The sequence below is a fragment of the Pyrus communis genome, chromosome 15 (genome assembly GCF_963583255.1).
Source record: "Pyrus communis chromosome 15, drPyrComm1.1, whole genome shotgun sequence".
In the NCBI taxonomy this organism is placed as follows: domain Eukaryota; kingdom Viridiplantae; phylum Streptophyta; class Magnoliopsida; order Rosales; family Rosaceae; genus Pyrus; species Pyrus communis.
Genome location: NC_084817.1, coordinates 2085835 through 2100718, shown reverse-complemented (window position 1 = coordinate 2100718; position 14884 = coordinate 2085835). Strand labels below are relative to the sequence as shown.

General features: G+C 36.7%; 3 protein-coding genes across 3 annotated transcripts; 2 read left to right on the top strand and 1 right to left on the bottom strand.

The window, feature by feature from the left end:
* Positions 1-2362: 2362 nt before the first annotated feature.
* On the top strand, positions 2363-5009 carry LOC137718830 (type IV inositol polyphosphate 5-phosphatase 11). The gene is made up of 7 exons (XM_068458366.1): positions 2363-2702; positions 2939-3069; positions 3224-3300; positions 3426-3551; positions 3675-3862; positions 4210-4347; positions 4455-5009. Exons 1-7 carry the CDS (start codon positions 2553-2555, stop codon positions 4614-4616), a joined length of 972 nt encoding a protein of 323 aa, XP_068314467.1. The 5' UTR covers positions 2363-2552; the 3' UTR covers positions 4617-5009.
* A 3093-nt stretch (positions 5010-8102) lies between these two features.
* On the top strand, positions 8103-13079 carry LOC137717548 (protein DA1-like). Its single transcript, XM_068456946.1, has 12 exons — positions 8103-8776; positions 9381-9532; positions 9656-9746; positions 9875-10145; positions 10602-10722; positions 10815-10898; positions 11056-11175; positions 11301-11513; positions 11829-11891; positions 11994-12112; positions 12196-12254; positions 12373-13079. Exons 1-12 carry the CDS (start codon positions 8698-8700, stop codon positions 12687-12689), a joined length of 1689 nt encoding a protein of 562 aa, XP_068313047.1. The 5' UTR covers positions 8103-8697; the 3' UTR covers positions 12690-13079.
* A 928-nt stretch (positions 13080-14007) lies between these two features.
* LOC137716813 (probable calcium-binding protein CML41) lies at positions 14008-14700 on the bottom strand. Its single transcript, XM_068456185.1, has one exon. It carries the CDS (start codon positions 14659-14661, stop codon positions 14086-14088), a length of 576 nt encoding a protein of 191 aa, XP_068312286.1. The 5' UTR covers positions 14662-14700; the 3' UTR covers positions 14008-14085.
* Between the last annotated feature and the right edge of the window lie 184 nt (positions 14701-14884).

Here is a 14884-nt window from a genome sequence, read left to right as displayed (position 1 = left end):
TCACTTAAATATTGATTAATGTGCTAATTTTCTATTGGTGACACATTATTTAATTTGCAAATTTGTTTCAAAAATTAAATGTCACATCCCGGCCCGGGGCGGATCACTTCCCGGACCCGCTCCACCACCGTAGCACGATATTGTCCGTTTTGGGCTTACCATTCCCTCACTGTTTTGTTTTTGGGAACTCACGAGCAACTTCCCAGTGGATCACCCATCATGGGATTGCTCTAACCCCCATCTCGCTTAACTTCGAAGTTCCTACGGAACTCGAAGCCAGTGAGCTCCCAAAAGAGCTCGTGCTAGGTAGGGATGAGAATATACATATAAGGTTCACTCCCCTGGACGATGTGGGAAGTCACAATCCACCCCCCTTAGGGGCCTGATGTCCTCGTCGGCACACACGCAGTCAGGGTTAGGTTCTGATACCAAATTGTCACATCCCGCCTCGGGGCGGATCACTTCCCCGGCCCGCTCCACTACCGTAGCACGATATTGTCGGCTTTGGGCTTACCATTCCCTCACGGTTTTGTTTTTGGGAACTCACGAGCAAGTTCTCAGTGGGTCACCCATCATGGGATTGCTTTAGCTCCCTTCTCACTTAACTTCGAAGTTCCTACGGAATTCGAAGCCAGTGAGCTCCCAAAAGGCCTCGTACTAGGTAGGGATGGGAATATACATATAAGGTTCACTCCCCTGGACGATGTGGGATGCCACATTAAATCTTTCTAACATTATCCATAAAAGCTACGTAATACAATAGTGTTCGTAGGGAAAGTTTTGGAGAACTAATAAAAAGCCCCTCATAAAAAAAAAATTATCAAAGAACACAGACAATTTCTCTTATAAGGACAAAAACAAAAAGAATGTCACACTTTACAAGAGTTTTGAATTAAATAAAATACTAATTAAGTTGTTTAAGAGTTTTTGAATATCAAAATTTTACGACAGGCTTTTTATTAATTTTCTAAAAATGGTGAGGTTTGGGCTTCATGACCAAATACTATTTCACCGGCGTCAATGGCCCACGATAGCCACTCCACTCCCATGCCCCCTCCCCCATCGTTCTGCAAGATCTTTAATATCTTGTAGAAACTGTATTTTCAAATGCTGGAATCAAGAATACCTATTTGATGGCTATGACAAAGAAAACATATGGAAAAGATAAGCATTCTTTAATTGTAATATAGGGTCGGCATATGTTTGGGTACATAAAATTATCAAGACTATCTTCTATGAATTATTGAGATCAATGGAATTTCGTTAATGGTGGTGTATGTTGTTTGGATGTCGACAAGGGAATAGGGTGTTGCATTGGTGAGTGCTGGTTTGTTTGTTTGTTTTTTTTTTTTTTTTTTTTTTTTTTTCAAATTTAAATAAGGATTAAAAAAAAAAGTTCAACGAAATTAAAAAAAATTAGGTATATTCATAAGATTGTAGGGTACTAATAAAACAATCTTTTTTTTTTAATTTTTTTTTTTCAAACAATGATCCAAAATTTGATAAAAATAGGATCTTAACTTTTCTAATTAGACAAGACTCGCAAGTCGCATGTGAATGTGCATGTTTACTCTCAACATAATATTTGTTGAAATTAATTTGTTCGATTGTACAATTCATTTGGAATTTGTGTTCAAATTTGACAAGAAAATTATAAGGTCGCAACTCTACCTAGCTTCTACATTAATCTAGCATGCATGCAGAATGCAGCATTTGTACACGAAGATGAATATCATCATTTCCGTGCATCACATGTACTTTTCGTTTACCGGCCCTTCTTCACTTCCAAGCCAGCAAGCAACTTCTGAAATGTGAAATCGAGAAATTCGAATAAGTTGAAAACGAGTGCACGTAAACGGCCACGCATGCACAGCACAGGGTGCAGAACGCCTTAACATACGGCCAATAAATTAACCGCCGGTATGCAGGCACCGCCGATCATGCCCGGCAGGCTGGCACTGTTTCTCGAGTTTGTAAACCCTACTGTGTAAGTTTCGGCGGTGCCGTACTCGACCAAAATTCTGACGTACGTTTTGTTATATCATCAAAATTCATATGGTTTATATAAGAGCTTACGAAGGAATCGATAGTCCTTTTCAAGTTTGGTTTAACTTGTCTATGGTATTTTTTCAACGTTGTCTAACCTAACTCGTGGACAAATGAAGTCATGTCTTACAAGACAATATACGTCTATTTTACAACTTCGACTTTCCCTTTTTTCTCATATCCCAAAAAATATCCCACCGCCAATAGGAAAATAATTGTGGCTAATAATTAAGTTTCCTTTTTTTTCTTGTGGTGCATGCATTAGTATATAAGTCAATGTCAATGTGGCTAAATGCAAAGTCTATCCTCCCCTCTTTCCCTTCAAATCTAGCATTTTCCCGTTTTCTCCGTTTTGAATTTGGAGATTAGTGTTTGCAGAAGAAAAGGAGATAAAGCTCTTCAAACTCTCTCTCTCTCTCTCTCTCTCTCTCTATATATATATATATTATAGGGTTGGTCCTGTGGATTTTATTTGTTCTTGGAAAGATCAGTAGTGGAAACAATTGATGCGTTTGTTAAGGCGGAAAACAATGGACAGCCAGGGTGCAACGACATCGCATGAAGGAATCAAGACTGTGAGAGCAGATAATCGTTGTGATTTCTCGAGCTACTCAGATCTTTGTGTTTCCGTTGTCACCTGGAACATGAATGGTCAGGTACGTAGCTACTTCAATTTTGTTTCCGTTGTGATTTCTCGAGGTACTCAGATCTCGAGCTAGTTCAATTTTGCTGCATGCTTAATGAATGATAACAAACAAATTTCAGCTTAATTACTGATCATTAATTAGTAATTGTTTAACCAGTAGTTACGTACATATTAATTCTAGCTAGGTATGTATTTTTCATGATTAATTTTTTTTCTTCTTATTCTTGATCGGTCTGCAATATGCAGGTCTGTTACGAAGATTTGGCGGAGCTGGTTGGAAACAGCCGGAAGTCTGATCTTCTGGTGGTAGGTCTTCAGGAGGTGCCCCGTAAAAATATTTCACGACTTTTAAAGGCAGCGCTGCTTGACTCCCACATGTACGTAAGATATATTTAATTATTTGCAGTTCGTAATTAGGGTTTTTGTGTTAGTGAGGAATTGAAAGTTTGTAATTAAATGAACATTATAATTAATAATCTCGACCTTAATTAATTACGTTTCTCCTTGTTCTGTGTGGAATAATGAATGAAGCTTGTTAGGAAAAGCCATCATGCAATCTATACACCTCTACGTGTTTGGGCCAAAGGACTCTGATTTGTTCATCAGAGGTAAGACATGAAACGATCATGAACTCTAGACTCGCGTTCGAGTTCATTAATTTTCTCCTACAAAGCCAAGACCGCATTTGCTTCAGTTTTATCTAATATTTCTCTCCCAAATATGATTGACGCAGAATTGAAGATGGATAAGCTATCGGTAGGATGTTTTGGAGGATTACTTAGGAGAAAAAAAGGCGCTGTGGCAATCCACCTTTACTACAAAGGCATTCCTATGGTGTTCATCTCTTGCCATCTCTCTGGTAATTATCCCAGCTAGCATACACACACATGGAAATATTTCTATGTATATATATGTATGTATACAGATTTGCCATAGATTTGAGACTTTGTGTTTTAATTCATTTTTGTGGTCTTTTTGGTAGCTCATGCTCACAACGTGGAGAAAAGGAACTCGGAATTTAGAGACGTATCAGAATCTCTTTTCTCTGGGAAGCTGAACCCTTATGCTAAACCTCCCCAAATCACTGTTTGGTTGGGAGATCTCAACTACAGATTACAAGGAATTGACAACTACCCAGCAAGAAACCTAATCAACAATGATCTCCAGAGAGTAAGTTTTCTTCATCACTTCATTTTTTTTTATTTGGCTCGTTTGATGCAATTTTTCTAGGGCACCAATTGAATAACATGTTGTAGCCAATCAGACAGTGTCATGGTTGACTAACTAACCAAATAGTGTAGTAGATCTTTAAAACGGTGACACACTACTCAATAGGCCAAATGCACCACTTATAATAGTATTATCAAAGTGTTCACATTGAGAACAAGTCTGATAACATGGCTTTGAAACTTCAAGGATAAAAGAAACTTCAACTGAAACTAATTGATTTCAGAGTTAATTAGCTAGCTCATCAAGATATCTGTTTGATCTTTTTTGTGTGTTTACATGCAATGCAGCTACTCACTTGCAACGACCAACTGTTACAAGAGGCTGGGAGAGGACAGATCTTCGAAGGTTATAGCGAGGGCACGTTAACGTTCAAGCCCACATATAAATATGACATTGGAAGTAGCAACTATGATACAAGTTACAAGGTATGTATAGTCAATATTTCATCTCTAATCACATGCACATTTTACCATTCGTAATTGTAAGTATAATTACATTTGGTTCTTCAATCCTCACCAACGGACGTTTTCAGGTGAGAGTGCCATCGTGGACCGACCGGATTTTGTTCAAGACGAAAGACTCCGACGAAATCAAGGCAACTTTGCATTACTACGGGTCAATGGACGACATTCATAGTTCTGATCATAAGCCAGTGAAAGCTCATATTTGTTTAAAACTTAGCAAACCCTTGTAACTTACAAAAATTTGATAATGCACCAATGTATGCACCGCGAACAATTAAATTTTGCATGCTTGAATTTTAACAATTACCATCTAACTGTTCAAACATCAGTGGATTTCATGGACCAGTTAGTGTAAAGAAACTCACTAACTTGTATAAATGTTTGCCTCTTCCATTCCATGATATAACATTAAAAATTTAGAATTTGCTTCATTCATGTTTGTATCCTAGTACGTGAGCCTTTTTTCTTCTCTTGGACGGAGGAAACATTAACGAAGCTCAAAAAACACAGGCCTAACAGCAAGTACACCCCTCCCAATCTTAAGTCACCCAACCTATAGCCTGAGGTAGTGTGACATCAAGGTGGCGTCATAGTAACGTTAGAATGGTGTCACATTGGCGTCACTCACGTTATAATTTTCTTGAGTCAGGTGCGTGCACTTTACACGCGTGTGAGAGTGATTAGTCGGATAAATATGTAGCACCGGGGCCTACGTTGTAGGCGCATTAACCCCCTCAGTTGTTTGATCTGCACAAGTTTTCTATCCTACATTCCAGATTTTTCCAAAAAAAAGAAAAAGAAAAATCATTTTTTACCTGTTTGTGTCCCACTTGGCACACTATGGGTTGTTGGATATAAAAAAATTGTAATTCAACCGTTCATATTAATTAAGTAAGAAATAAATATTGAAAATTATAAAAAATTACAAAATCATGACACATGATTGGAATGGGTTAAAAATCTTATTTGTAATTAAACATAATTTTTTATTATTAATTATTAAAAAATATTTATACATGATAGAAATGCACTCATACAATTACCATATACTAAAGCAATAATTACCTTTACCCAATTGTCTGAACAATTGTTGCCTTAGTGGGGTAAAAGTGCTCTAAAGAGAACCTGATTGCCAAAAGAAACAATCTAGTATTTTGTGCTAATCGTATTAGTTTTAAATTTTAATTACAAACAAGAAAATGAAAGTTGTTTGAAAAGTTGTCTATTTGTTTTGTATTAGCTTAAGATTTCGTCTGGTTTGTTTCACCTAATTTCGGCCAAGGCCATTTTTGTTGGCATCGATCAGCATGCCACCAATTAGTCTATGACCATGACAACATTCGGATTTGCTTAAATAAGCAACCTATTAAATTAAACTGCATTCATACTTTGCATTTGGACCATTTCTATTTTTCTTGTCGAAGAAAACAAGGTCCAACGCCAATGTTAAAGGACTAAATCTACATGCATATATGGTTGACCTTTCATTTTGGGTAAATATACTATTTTGTGGACATGAACAGTTGATTCTACTTAATTGAAGAAGATACTAGTTTTCACTCACGTGTGCATTGGCGATATACACAGTTCTAATAAGTTCAATAATTAATTGTGATTCATTGTAACTTGTTATGAGTATATCCGTAGTTATCTTATCGATTGTTAAAAATAAATAAAGATGTCATTCTCCTTTCTTTGTAACATGAGACCAAATGTAAGTAAACCCTTTAGTGACTAATCATTCAAAACGAAAACAAGTAAATCGTTCGCCCCATCTCAACTTACAACCAAATTAACTCCGATCCCTACGGCAAAATGACTAATGAGTTATAGTAGGATCACTTATCAGGCGGAACAAATCCGGCTAAACTCCCACAAACCTTCCGGATAGATGAACACTTTGATATTGTCACACTCTTTCATCAACAACAACAACTAAGTTTTATCCCACCAAATATAATCGTCTGTGTGAATTTTATAACGTTACTACGCTCAGTTGTGTATTATGTCACACCCTTTCATCAACAAAATAAAATTAACAACTAATGGCATGTGGGAAAATGACATTTGTTTTTGTTTTTTGTTTTTTTATTTTTGTCAAAGACATTTGTTTTTCAAACTTGAATATATTAATATTACAAAAACAATTTTAAATAAGGAGCACGTAGTCGATGAAGCATTCGAGGAATGATGATTTGTATATGCATGGATCGCCACTTATAATAATTAACACATAATTTTTCAGTTAATAAAATAGAACACTTAAACAAACATGCTAAATTATGCTATAATTTGCTTTAATCTTAGAAAAGAAATAATTGAGCTCAAGTATACAATGCATGAACCAAACCGGCTAATTTTCGATTTGATTTTTATTTTTCTTTTAATTATAGCGCAAATCAAACAAAATTGTACCGTTACATTCTAATTGACGATTGATTATTTGTTCATAAATTAAAAATAATATGATCAAAATAAGAATGCGCTCCAGAATCATATGAGAGTGGCAAAGTTAATTTGACTCCAACGTACAACAAAATCATGAGGCAATAAATAGTATCATTGTCAATGAGATTCTAACATGTTGTTTACAAATTTACACCATTTGCCTGGCACAACGGTTCCAAAAATTGATCCGTTCAATTAAGATGATTCTTAAATTTGAAAATCCATCAATGTAGTTCTTGAATATGGATGTTGTAAATTAATGTTGATCTTCTGTTAGAACTTCGTCATATCTTATCTTAATGGATAATGTCACACATGTGTGACCCGCAAGTCTAATTAAATATTAGCACTTTCGACGGCAGAAGAGAGAGAATAGCAGTGGCGGACGATGGAGTGCTTCGCTGTCGTCCACCTAATCGTACTATTAGGATTACTACTCGCCGGCCTCGCTACGCCTTCCTACGGAGGAAAATCGTCATCGAAGTGCTTGGCGCTGTAAGAACATGGTGGCGCTCCGGCTGTTTTTTATTCCCCATAATGCCGTCAATTGAAGGACTCCGACGACTCTTGACACACGTGGGCTTGGGGTGATTGGGTGCGATTAGGGTGGGGAAGTTGGTGGCTTGGTGCCTGTGGTTGGGTTCTCTTTTTTTTTTATTGTTAAATTTTTTTATATTTATTTTAATTTAAATTAATTAATTATTTAATTACGTATGCAATATCGCAAAGGGATCGTCTCCTAATACATTCCATCTAATTCTCTTTATCAAACAATCTTTGTTTTTGAAATTTAATCTAACGGCTAACGTTATTATAACTTTTAAAGTAAGTTCGTGTTTGTAACCGTTGAATCAAATTTCAAGAATCCGAATTGTTTGATGAGGAGGATTAGGTGGAAGGGATTTGGAGAGGATCCCTTTCCTGTAATATCATCACTAACATAAGTTTTGACAAAATTACAATAGAATGATTACATTGATTTGCAGCATTCATATTTAAAGATCGATTTTTAATTTGAAAAATTATCTTTATTAAGTGGGTCAATTTCAGAACCTATTTGTGATTAAAAACTTTAAGATTGTATTTACACAAACAACATAAACTCTTAATAGAAGCACTTTCAACAAAATTACTTCTGTAATCCACACACACTTTCAACTTTCTCACCCAAACGTTACCAAAAGTGCTTTGTAGCTATGTCACATTTGCCAAAAGCCTAAAATGGCTGATGGGATGAGAGATTGGAATCTTTATCTAAGCAAGGCAAAGAAATCAGCTTCTTCCTTTCGGATTCCTTCCACTTTTTACGCTTCGACGCATTTTCCTTCTCGAAAATATCTTCACAAAATCAAGCTTTTCTGTTCTTACACGTAGTTTTAGTTTTTAACTTTAAATTTTTATATCATTTAAAGATTGGATTTTAATTATTTTTTTCTTTCCAATTCCTCGAGAACCTTCAAAAGGGGCTTCTCTGATGTGTTTCCCAACTGGGTTTGATGAAAAATTCGTCAACCCCAATTGGGTCGGAACAAAAAGTCAATCAAAAGTTGCGGTTTTTACACCTGCTCCAAAATCTTGACTTTGAAATCGCGTAAACAGTTTCGTGTACTCCTTCATGAGATTGCTTAAATATTTTCTGGGATTTCCCTTTAATGTTAACACGTGAAAGATTTTGAATTTTCTCCTTCTTCTTTCTTCCCAATCCATCTGCCAGATTCTGCTCTGAATTTAAAGAGTTAAAGATCAAGCTTTTCTTTTTCTTTGTTTCTTTACCTGCTGGATTAGATTATATTTTATTAACCCAGAGAGAGGAGAGATGGAGGAGTTTAAATTATGTAAATTTTGGTTTTTAGCTGTGAAAAAATGGTGCTTTTGATCGCTTTGGGATCTTATCTGATCTGTGGGATTGCTCTGTTAGCATTCAGAATTCTGCCTTCTGGAGGTGACTCACTCCTCCACTATTTTGATTCTCTGCCTTTTCCTTTTACCGTTTAGCTCAGATCAGTTGTTTTATGTCTTCAAGTTAATGGAAGAATCTCTCTTCGCTCTCTCTCCTCCATATATATGTGGGTTTCTTAGTAATAATTGACTAGGCACGCCTTTATTTCTGTATTTCTGCATATTGAAGTTCTAGGTGGAACATTGTGGGGGTGTCAAAATGCGTGGTGGGTGAATTGCTTTTCTAGTTTTACTTTGTTTTTTTTTGTGTGTGTATGTTTTCTTGTTGAAAAATGCAATTGCAGTGATTAATCAGTTGTTGGAATTGGGGTGTCCATGCAAGATTTTCAAAACCCAGTTTCTGGAATTTTAGGTGATGAAATCCAAATAGGTCATGCCATCGGTTTAGGTGTATATTTTTTCGGTTTTCGTATTGTTCTGCAGCTGGTTAAATTTACTTGAAAACATGAATGGCACCGGCATGCTGTTTTTATTTATATTGTTTCGTAATTTTGTTTTCAGATGTGGCTGTTATTAAGCATGAATTTTCTTTTCTGTTGGTTTTGCTGTTGATTTTGCATTAACTCAGATGGTGTCTTCATGTGCAGTAAAAAATTTGATTGACTATGAGCATATGACCTTACACGTTATGGGTTGGCTTAGCAAGATTTTTAAAGGCTCGAGCCACAAGATATCGGAGGAGCATTGTCATGACAATAATGACGAGGATCCAAATAGCTATGGACCTTCTTGTTCAGGGGTATAACATCTACCACTTCTTAATATATGGAAAATGATCACTTTATGGAACACAGGCTTCTTTTAATCTTCATTTGGTATGCTTGAACTGGTTTAACATATTGTGGTGGGAAACTTCATGTAGGAGGTCCGGTCAGAAAACGAGAGTGAAGAAATAGATCGTGCTATTGCACTATCTCTTTTAGAAGAAAATCAAAAAGGAAAAAATGTGATTGGTGAGTGATTTTTCCTATGAATGCTGTTGCAAATGTTTCCACTTTGTATATTTCTTCATGTGTGCTTGTTCGTTCTTGTAATGTCAAATTATACAATATGAATTAATAAGAATTTATTATTCTTATAGGCTCTGACTCTCAGTTGCAAGAAGATGAACAACTTGCCAGAGCTATACAAGAAAGTCTGAATGTGGAATCTCCTCCCCGACATGGTAATGGAAATGGAACTACGTATCAACCTTTCCCTCCTCCCCGGCATGGAAATGGAAATGGGAATACAAATCAACCTATCCTTCCTCCCAGATATGGAAATGGAAATACATATCAACCTATCCCTCCTCCCCGATACGGAAATGGAAGTTCATATCCTATCCCCATGTACTACCCAATGGGCTCCAGGTATACGATACGCTTCAGTGCTATTTCTTCCTTTTGGTGGTTTACTGCTTGATTACCTCATGGACGTGTAGAATGGTCTTTGAAACAACAATATGTGATTGTCTGAGGGCGTCTTGTTTCTCACATTTTCTCAATGCTTCTTTGTATTCTCAGTCCCACCCACTCTCTTTTATACCATGAATCCCTATTATGTGCTTGTAAATTGGAATTTTAAAATCACTGTGTTTAGGAATGATGAATAAAGAAAAGTGAGTTGATGAGATTTGAAGTGTTAACAATTTACTATGAATGATGTAAGGTTTGAAATTGTAGTTGTTTCTCCACATCAACCAGACTTAACACCCAATTCCTCTTGCTGCATCGATGATTCCTTGTGGAACTTCACATTATATTCCATGTCGGCCCATTGCTTATATTTACCATATTGTGACACAGTATCCTCATTCTTTGACATAGGGTTTGTGCTGGTTGCAATGCTGAGATTGGTTTTGGACGATATTTAAATTGCATGAATGCAGTTTGGCATCCAGAATGTTTCCGCTGTCGTGCATGCAACCAACCAATTTCTGATTATGAGGTGCAAAAAATAAGTTTAATTTCAGCACTGGTTCTTTTGCAAGATGCCTTTTGGTTGTCCAAATTATCTTACATTTGTTTCATTTTATGTAGTTTTCTACATCTGGGCAGTATCCTTACCATAAAGCTTGCTACAAGGATAGCTACCATCCGAAATGTGATGTTTGCAAGCACTTTGTAAGTATCATGATCTGATTTGATTTTTTAAGTTACAACAGTGCTAACCATGCCTCGTTGAATTTTATTTCAAGTTGAATACTAAATGTCTGAGAAACAACTCGTATATGATTTGTTGTTAGTTGTTCTTCGTTTTGTAATATTTATCTTTTGACAGATTCCAACAAACCCTGCTGGTCTTATTGAATATAGGGCACATCCATTTTGGGTCCAAAAATACTGCCCTGTTCATGAAATTGATAATACTCCTCGGTGCGGCAGTTGTGAACGAATGGAGGTCAGTTGGAATAAATTACTTTACACAGTTATGCTACGAAATATGGCTAACCCGATTGTTTTATAAGAAAAGAAAGAGTAGAGCAAAAGAGTGAATAACAAGATGTCTATGTTCACCACATGCAGGCCCGAGACACAAGATATGTACCCCTTGATGATGGTCGGAAGCTCTGTCTAGAGTGTTTGGACTCTGCAGTCATGGATACCAGTGAATGCCAACCCCTATATCTCGATATTCAGGAATTTTATGAAGGTTTAAATATGAAGTTGGAGCAGCAAGTTCCACTGCTCTTGGTTGAACGACAAGCGCTAAATGAAGCAAGAGATGGAGAAAGAAATGTAAGGACAATCGGTTGAAACCATATACTTTTAGTATGAAAGTGGGACAGTTTTCCAGTCATCCTTTGCAAGTCATACATTGTTAATCGAAAACATTTTTCTCATTTGTCTCTGATACTAACAAACTAACGCATATGAAAATCATTCATCCCATTGGATTTATGTTATTGACATTTTAACATACAGAAGCATGCATGTACAAGTCTCTCCGGAGATTTCCCTGTTGTATCATATCTGCTCATCTTCCGTTGAAGCTTGTCTTCTCAAGATTTAGAAACTAAATCCGACTGTGATCAACTTTTTTGTCATTTCCAGGGCCATTATCACATGCCTGAGACTAGAGGGCTTTGCCTTTCTGAGGAACAAACTATTAGCACGGTGAGAGTTTTATGAATATATTCTTTTCACCTTCTACAGCAGTTGGTAAAGTATCTTCTTGTGGGTTAGCAACTTATATTGTATTGATCCGAGAACCACCAGATTTCAAAGCGGCCACGTTTTGGGGCAGGACACCAAGCCGCGGGATTGATAACAGAGCCCTACAAGCTAACTCGTCGCTGTGAGGTGACCGCAATTCTAATCTTGTATGGTCTTCCAAGGTGCGTTTCTATCTATTTCGTTTTGTGGCACATTTGTAACTCCTGGCTAAATCTGTTGCGTGACTAGAACCATCTGTGTACAGGTTGCTGACTGGGTCAATTCTAGCTCATGAGATGATGCATGCATGGCTGCGGCTTAAAGGTGCATTTTCGATGATCCATTTATTTGTTTGTTTAGTTCCATGTTTGCTATAGGAATTGCGAACTAAAGATGGCATCAAAAAGAAAATCACTGACTAGATCCTCAATTCTTCTTGAAGGTTACCGACCTCTTAGTCAAGATGTCGAAGAAGGTATCTGTCAAGTTTTAGCTCACATGTGGCTAGAGGCCGAGCTTATGTCTGGCTCAGGCAGCAATGCTGCATCAACCTCGTCGTCCTCCTCTTCGAGGACATCAAAGAAGGGTACAAGATCACCGTTTGAGAGTAAGCTTGGGGGGTTCTTTTTACACCAGCTCGAAACAGACATGTCCCCGGTATATGGAGATGGATTCAGGGCCGGTCAACAGGCAGTGCAGAAATACGGGCTTCGAAGTACCCTAGAACATATTAGAATGACAGGGTTGTTTCCTTATTGAGGACTGAATCCTTGAGTTTTTTGGGTGCTTCCGAATCTTTTCTTTCCCACATTGTTGTAGCTTTTGGCCTTTTCATATTAGAACCCAGAGGCCAAGAGTGCATAGGAATTGACTCTAGAGTGTTACAATATTCTTGTGATTGTGGCTGTATGCATGAATCAATTCATTGATTTGATTTACTTTTTTTTCTCCCGTTGCACAGTATGCAGAATTTTCCGTCTCTACTTGTGGAGGACTTCCATATAACGAGAAATTATTTTCGTGCAGGGACACGTTCTAGTACATCATGTAACATTAATACAATTGGTTGAAATTTTCAACCAATTATATTATTATATTTGATATACTGGGTCATTTTCCTGCAAAAAGCCTCTCCCATATAACAGGATACTATTGTGGCGGTGTCTCAAGTCTCAATATTACGTGGGAAAGTTAAAACGCATGTCAATACTCGATTGGCTTCGTATACCGCTACACAGTGACATTTTTATTGCAGTAGTCAAGTTTCTCTCCTACCTATGAAGCAATTTTTTTCCTTTAGCCCTAACGAGGAAAGGGAGGAAACTTCATAGAAATTTTAGAGAAATTAAAAAGTAAAATCATCTAAATGGAACTACTCGATGTAGTCAATGTACCGGTTCACCTTAATATCGGTAAAAAAAATGTAATATAAGATGCTTGTGTTGCCAAAATATGAACCTAAATCACCTATTAAACGTATCAAAATGTTTAGTTTGAATTTACAGTTTGATAATATAAATAGAGAGCTGCTAGATTCACTCAATGTATTATTTCCCTACCAACATTAAAATTCCACCCACCATAAAAAAGTTGAAAAATTGAAATGCTATTTTTTCACTTACTATTATTCCTAAAATGGCCTTTAATATGCTATTTCCCACCCACTATTATTCCTAAAATTTTGAAATGTTATTTCCCCAACAATGAACTCTTTTTCGACGATAATCTACCAGCAAATTAATAACCCTCCAAATACTTTATTGTTGTGTGATTATGCACTCTAATAACTATCATCGATATCCAATCATCATCTTTAGCATCTTACCCTTTAATTTGAAAGGGCATCCACAGTTTTTCATTCTAGAATTCCTTCTATCCTCATCCTTTTTATCTTTTTTTTTCAAATTCAGCTTGCATATTGTCCATTCCTTTCACAACCCAATAGAAGTCTAGGGCTCATGTTATATTTTCGCAACCCACTTTTATTATTATTATATATATGTTAAGGTTCTTATCAATCATTTTACAAATGAATAAACTTGTAATTAAAATTTTTATTAAAAAGTGGGTGGAGAGATAAGACATCCGAGTGGAAACAACTCTTTATAAATATTTTGTTGGCATAAGAAGCGTTACGTTACACAAACCGCGACGTTCAAGTTTTTACCATCATCTTACGAAATTCGTGGAAATCAAGAACTCCGTTTCCATCAAGGTCAAACACTCCAATCATGGACACACATTCATCGTACGATTTGGCATCTCCCAATCGATTGAACATGTTCTGCAATCCTTTCGGCGTTATGCATCCGCAACCTTTGTCAACTTCAAACATCTCAAAAGCCCTTTTGAGATCATCGTTGCCATCGCCCTCTCTTTCCATCAACTTCACGAAGTCTTCAAACTCCAACAAGTTGTCACCATTGCTGTCGAATTCTTCGATCACGCTCTGAGCCTCGATGTTGGACATGGCTTCCCCGACGGATACGAAGTAAGCGAAGAGCTCGTCGCCGGAGATCTTGCCGTCGTTGTTGGTATCAAAATGATCAAAAACTTTTGCAAGCTCTTTGTTTGTGATGTCGTTGTTTGGATTTTCAGTAGGGAAAGTTGAACAAGGGCTTTCGGTTTCGGATTCGGGTTTTGAAAGAAGGCAAGGGAGGAGAGTTAGTTTGAAATTCTTACTGTTTAAGAACCACTTCAAGAGCTTGGAGTATCTGTGCAGGATTTTCATTTTTTACAAATTGTGTAAGAGAAAACCAGAGGTAGATGAACATATAATGTTACAGCCATATATATTTATATACACACACATTATTTATATATATATATATATATATAAACAAGTTGTCAAATGGAGAATTTGAACCTTCAAAGAAGTTGCCTATTAATGATTGGATTGGAAAATTGGTTTGCATGAAAGTGCAGTGTAGTTTCTCTGCAACTGGTTTACAATT

Bases quoted from the DNA above. Each gene is read 5' to 3' on its own strand.
- LOC137718830 (XM_068458366.1), top strand. From the start codon at position 2,553: ATGCGTTTGTTAAGGCGGAAAACAATGGACAGCCAGGGTGCAACGACA. The intron at 2,703-2,938 runs GTACGTAGCTAC...TGCAATATGCAG, and splicing joins CCTGGAACATGAATGGTCAG to GTCTGTTACGAAGATTTGGC. The intron at 3,552-3,674 runs GTAATTATCCCA...TCTTTTTGGTAG, and splicing joins CATCTCTTGCCATCTCTCTG to CTCATGCTCACAACGTGGAG.
- LOC137717548 (XM_068456946.1), top strand. From the start codon at position 8,698: ATGGTGCTTTTGATCGCTTTGGGATCTTATCTGATCTGTGGGATTGCT. The intron at 11,176-11,300 runs GTCAGTTGGAAT...CACCACATGCAG, and splicing joins GCAGTTGTGAACGAATGGAG to GCCCGAGACACAAGATATGT. The intron at 12,255-12,372 runs GTGCATTTTCGA...TTCTTCTTGAAG, and splicing joins TGCATGGCTGCGGCTTAAAG to GTTACCGACCTCTTAGTCAA.
- LOC137716813 (XM_068456185.1), bottom strand. From the start codon at position 14,661: ATGAAAATCCTGCACAGATACTCCAAGCTCTTGAAGTGGTTCTTAAAC.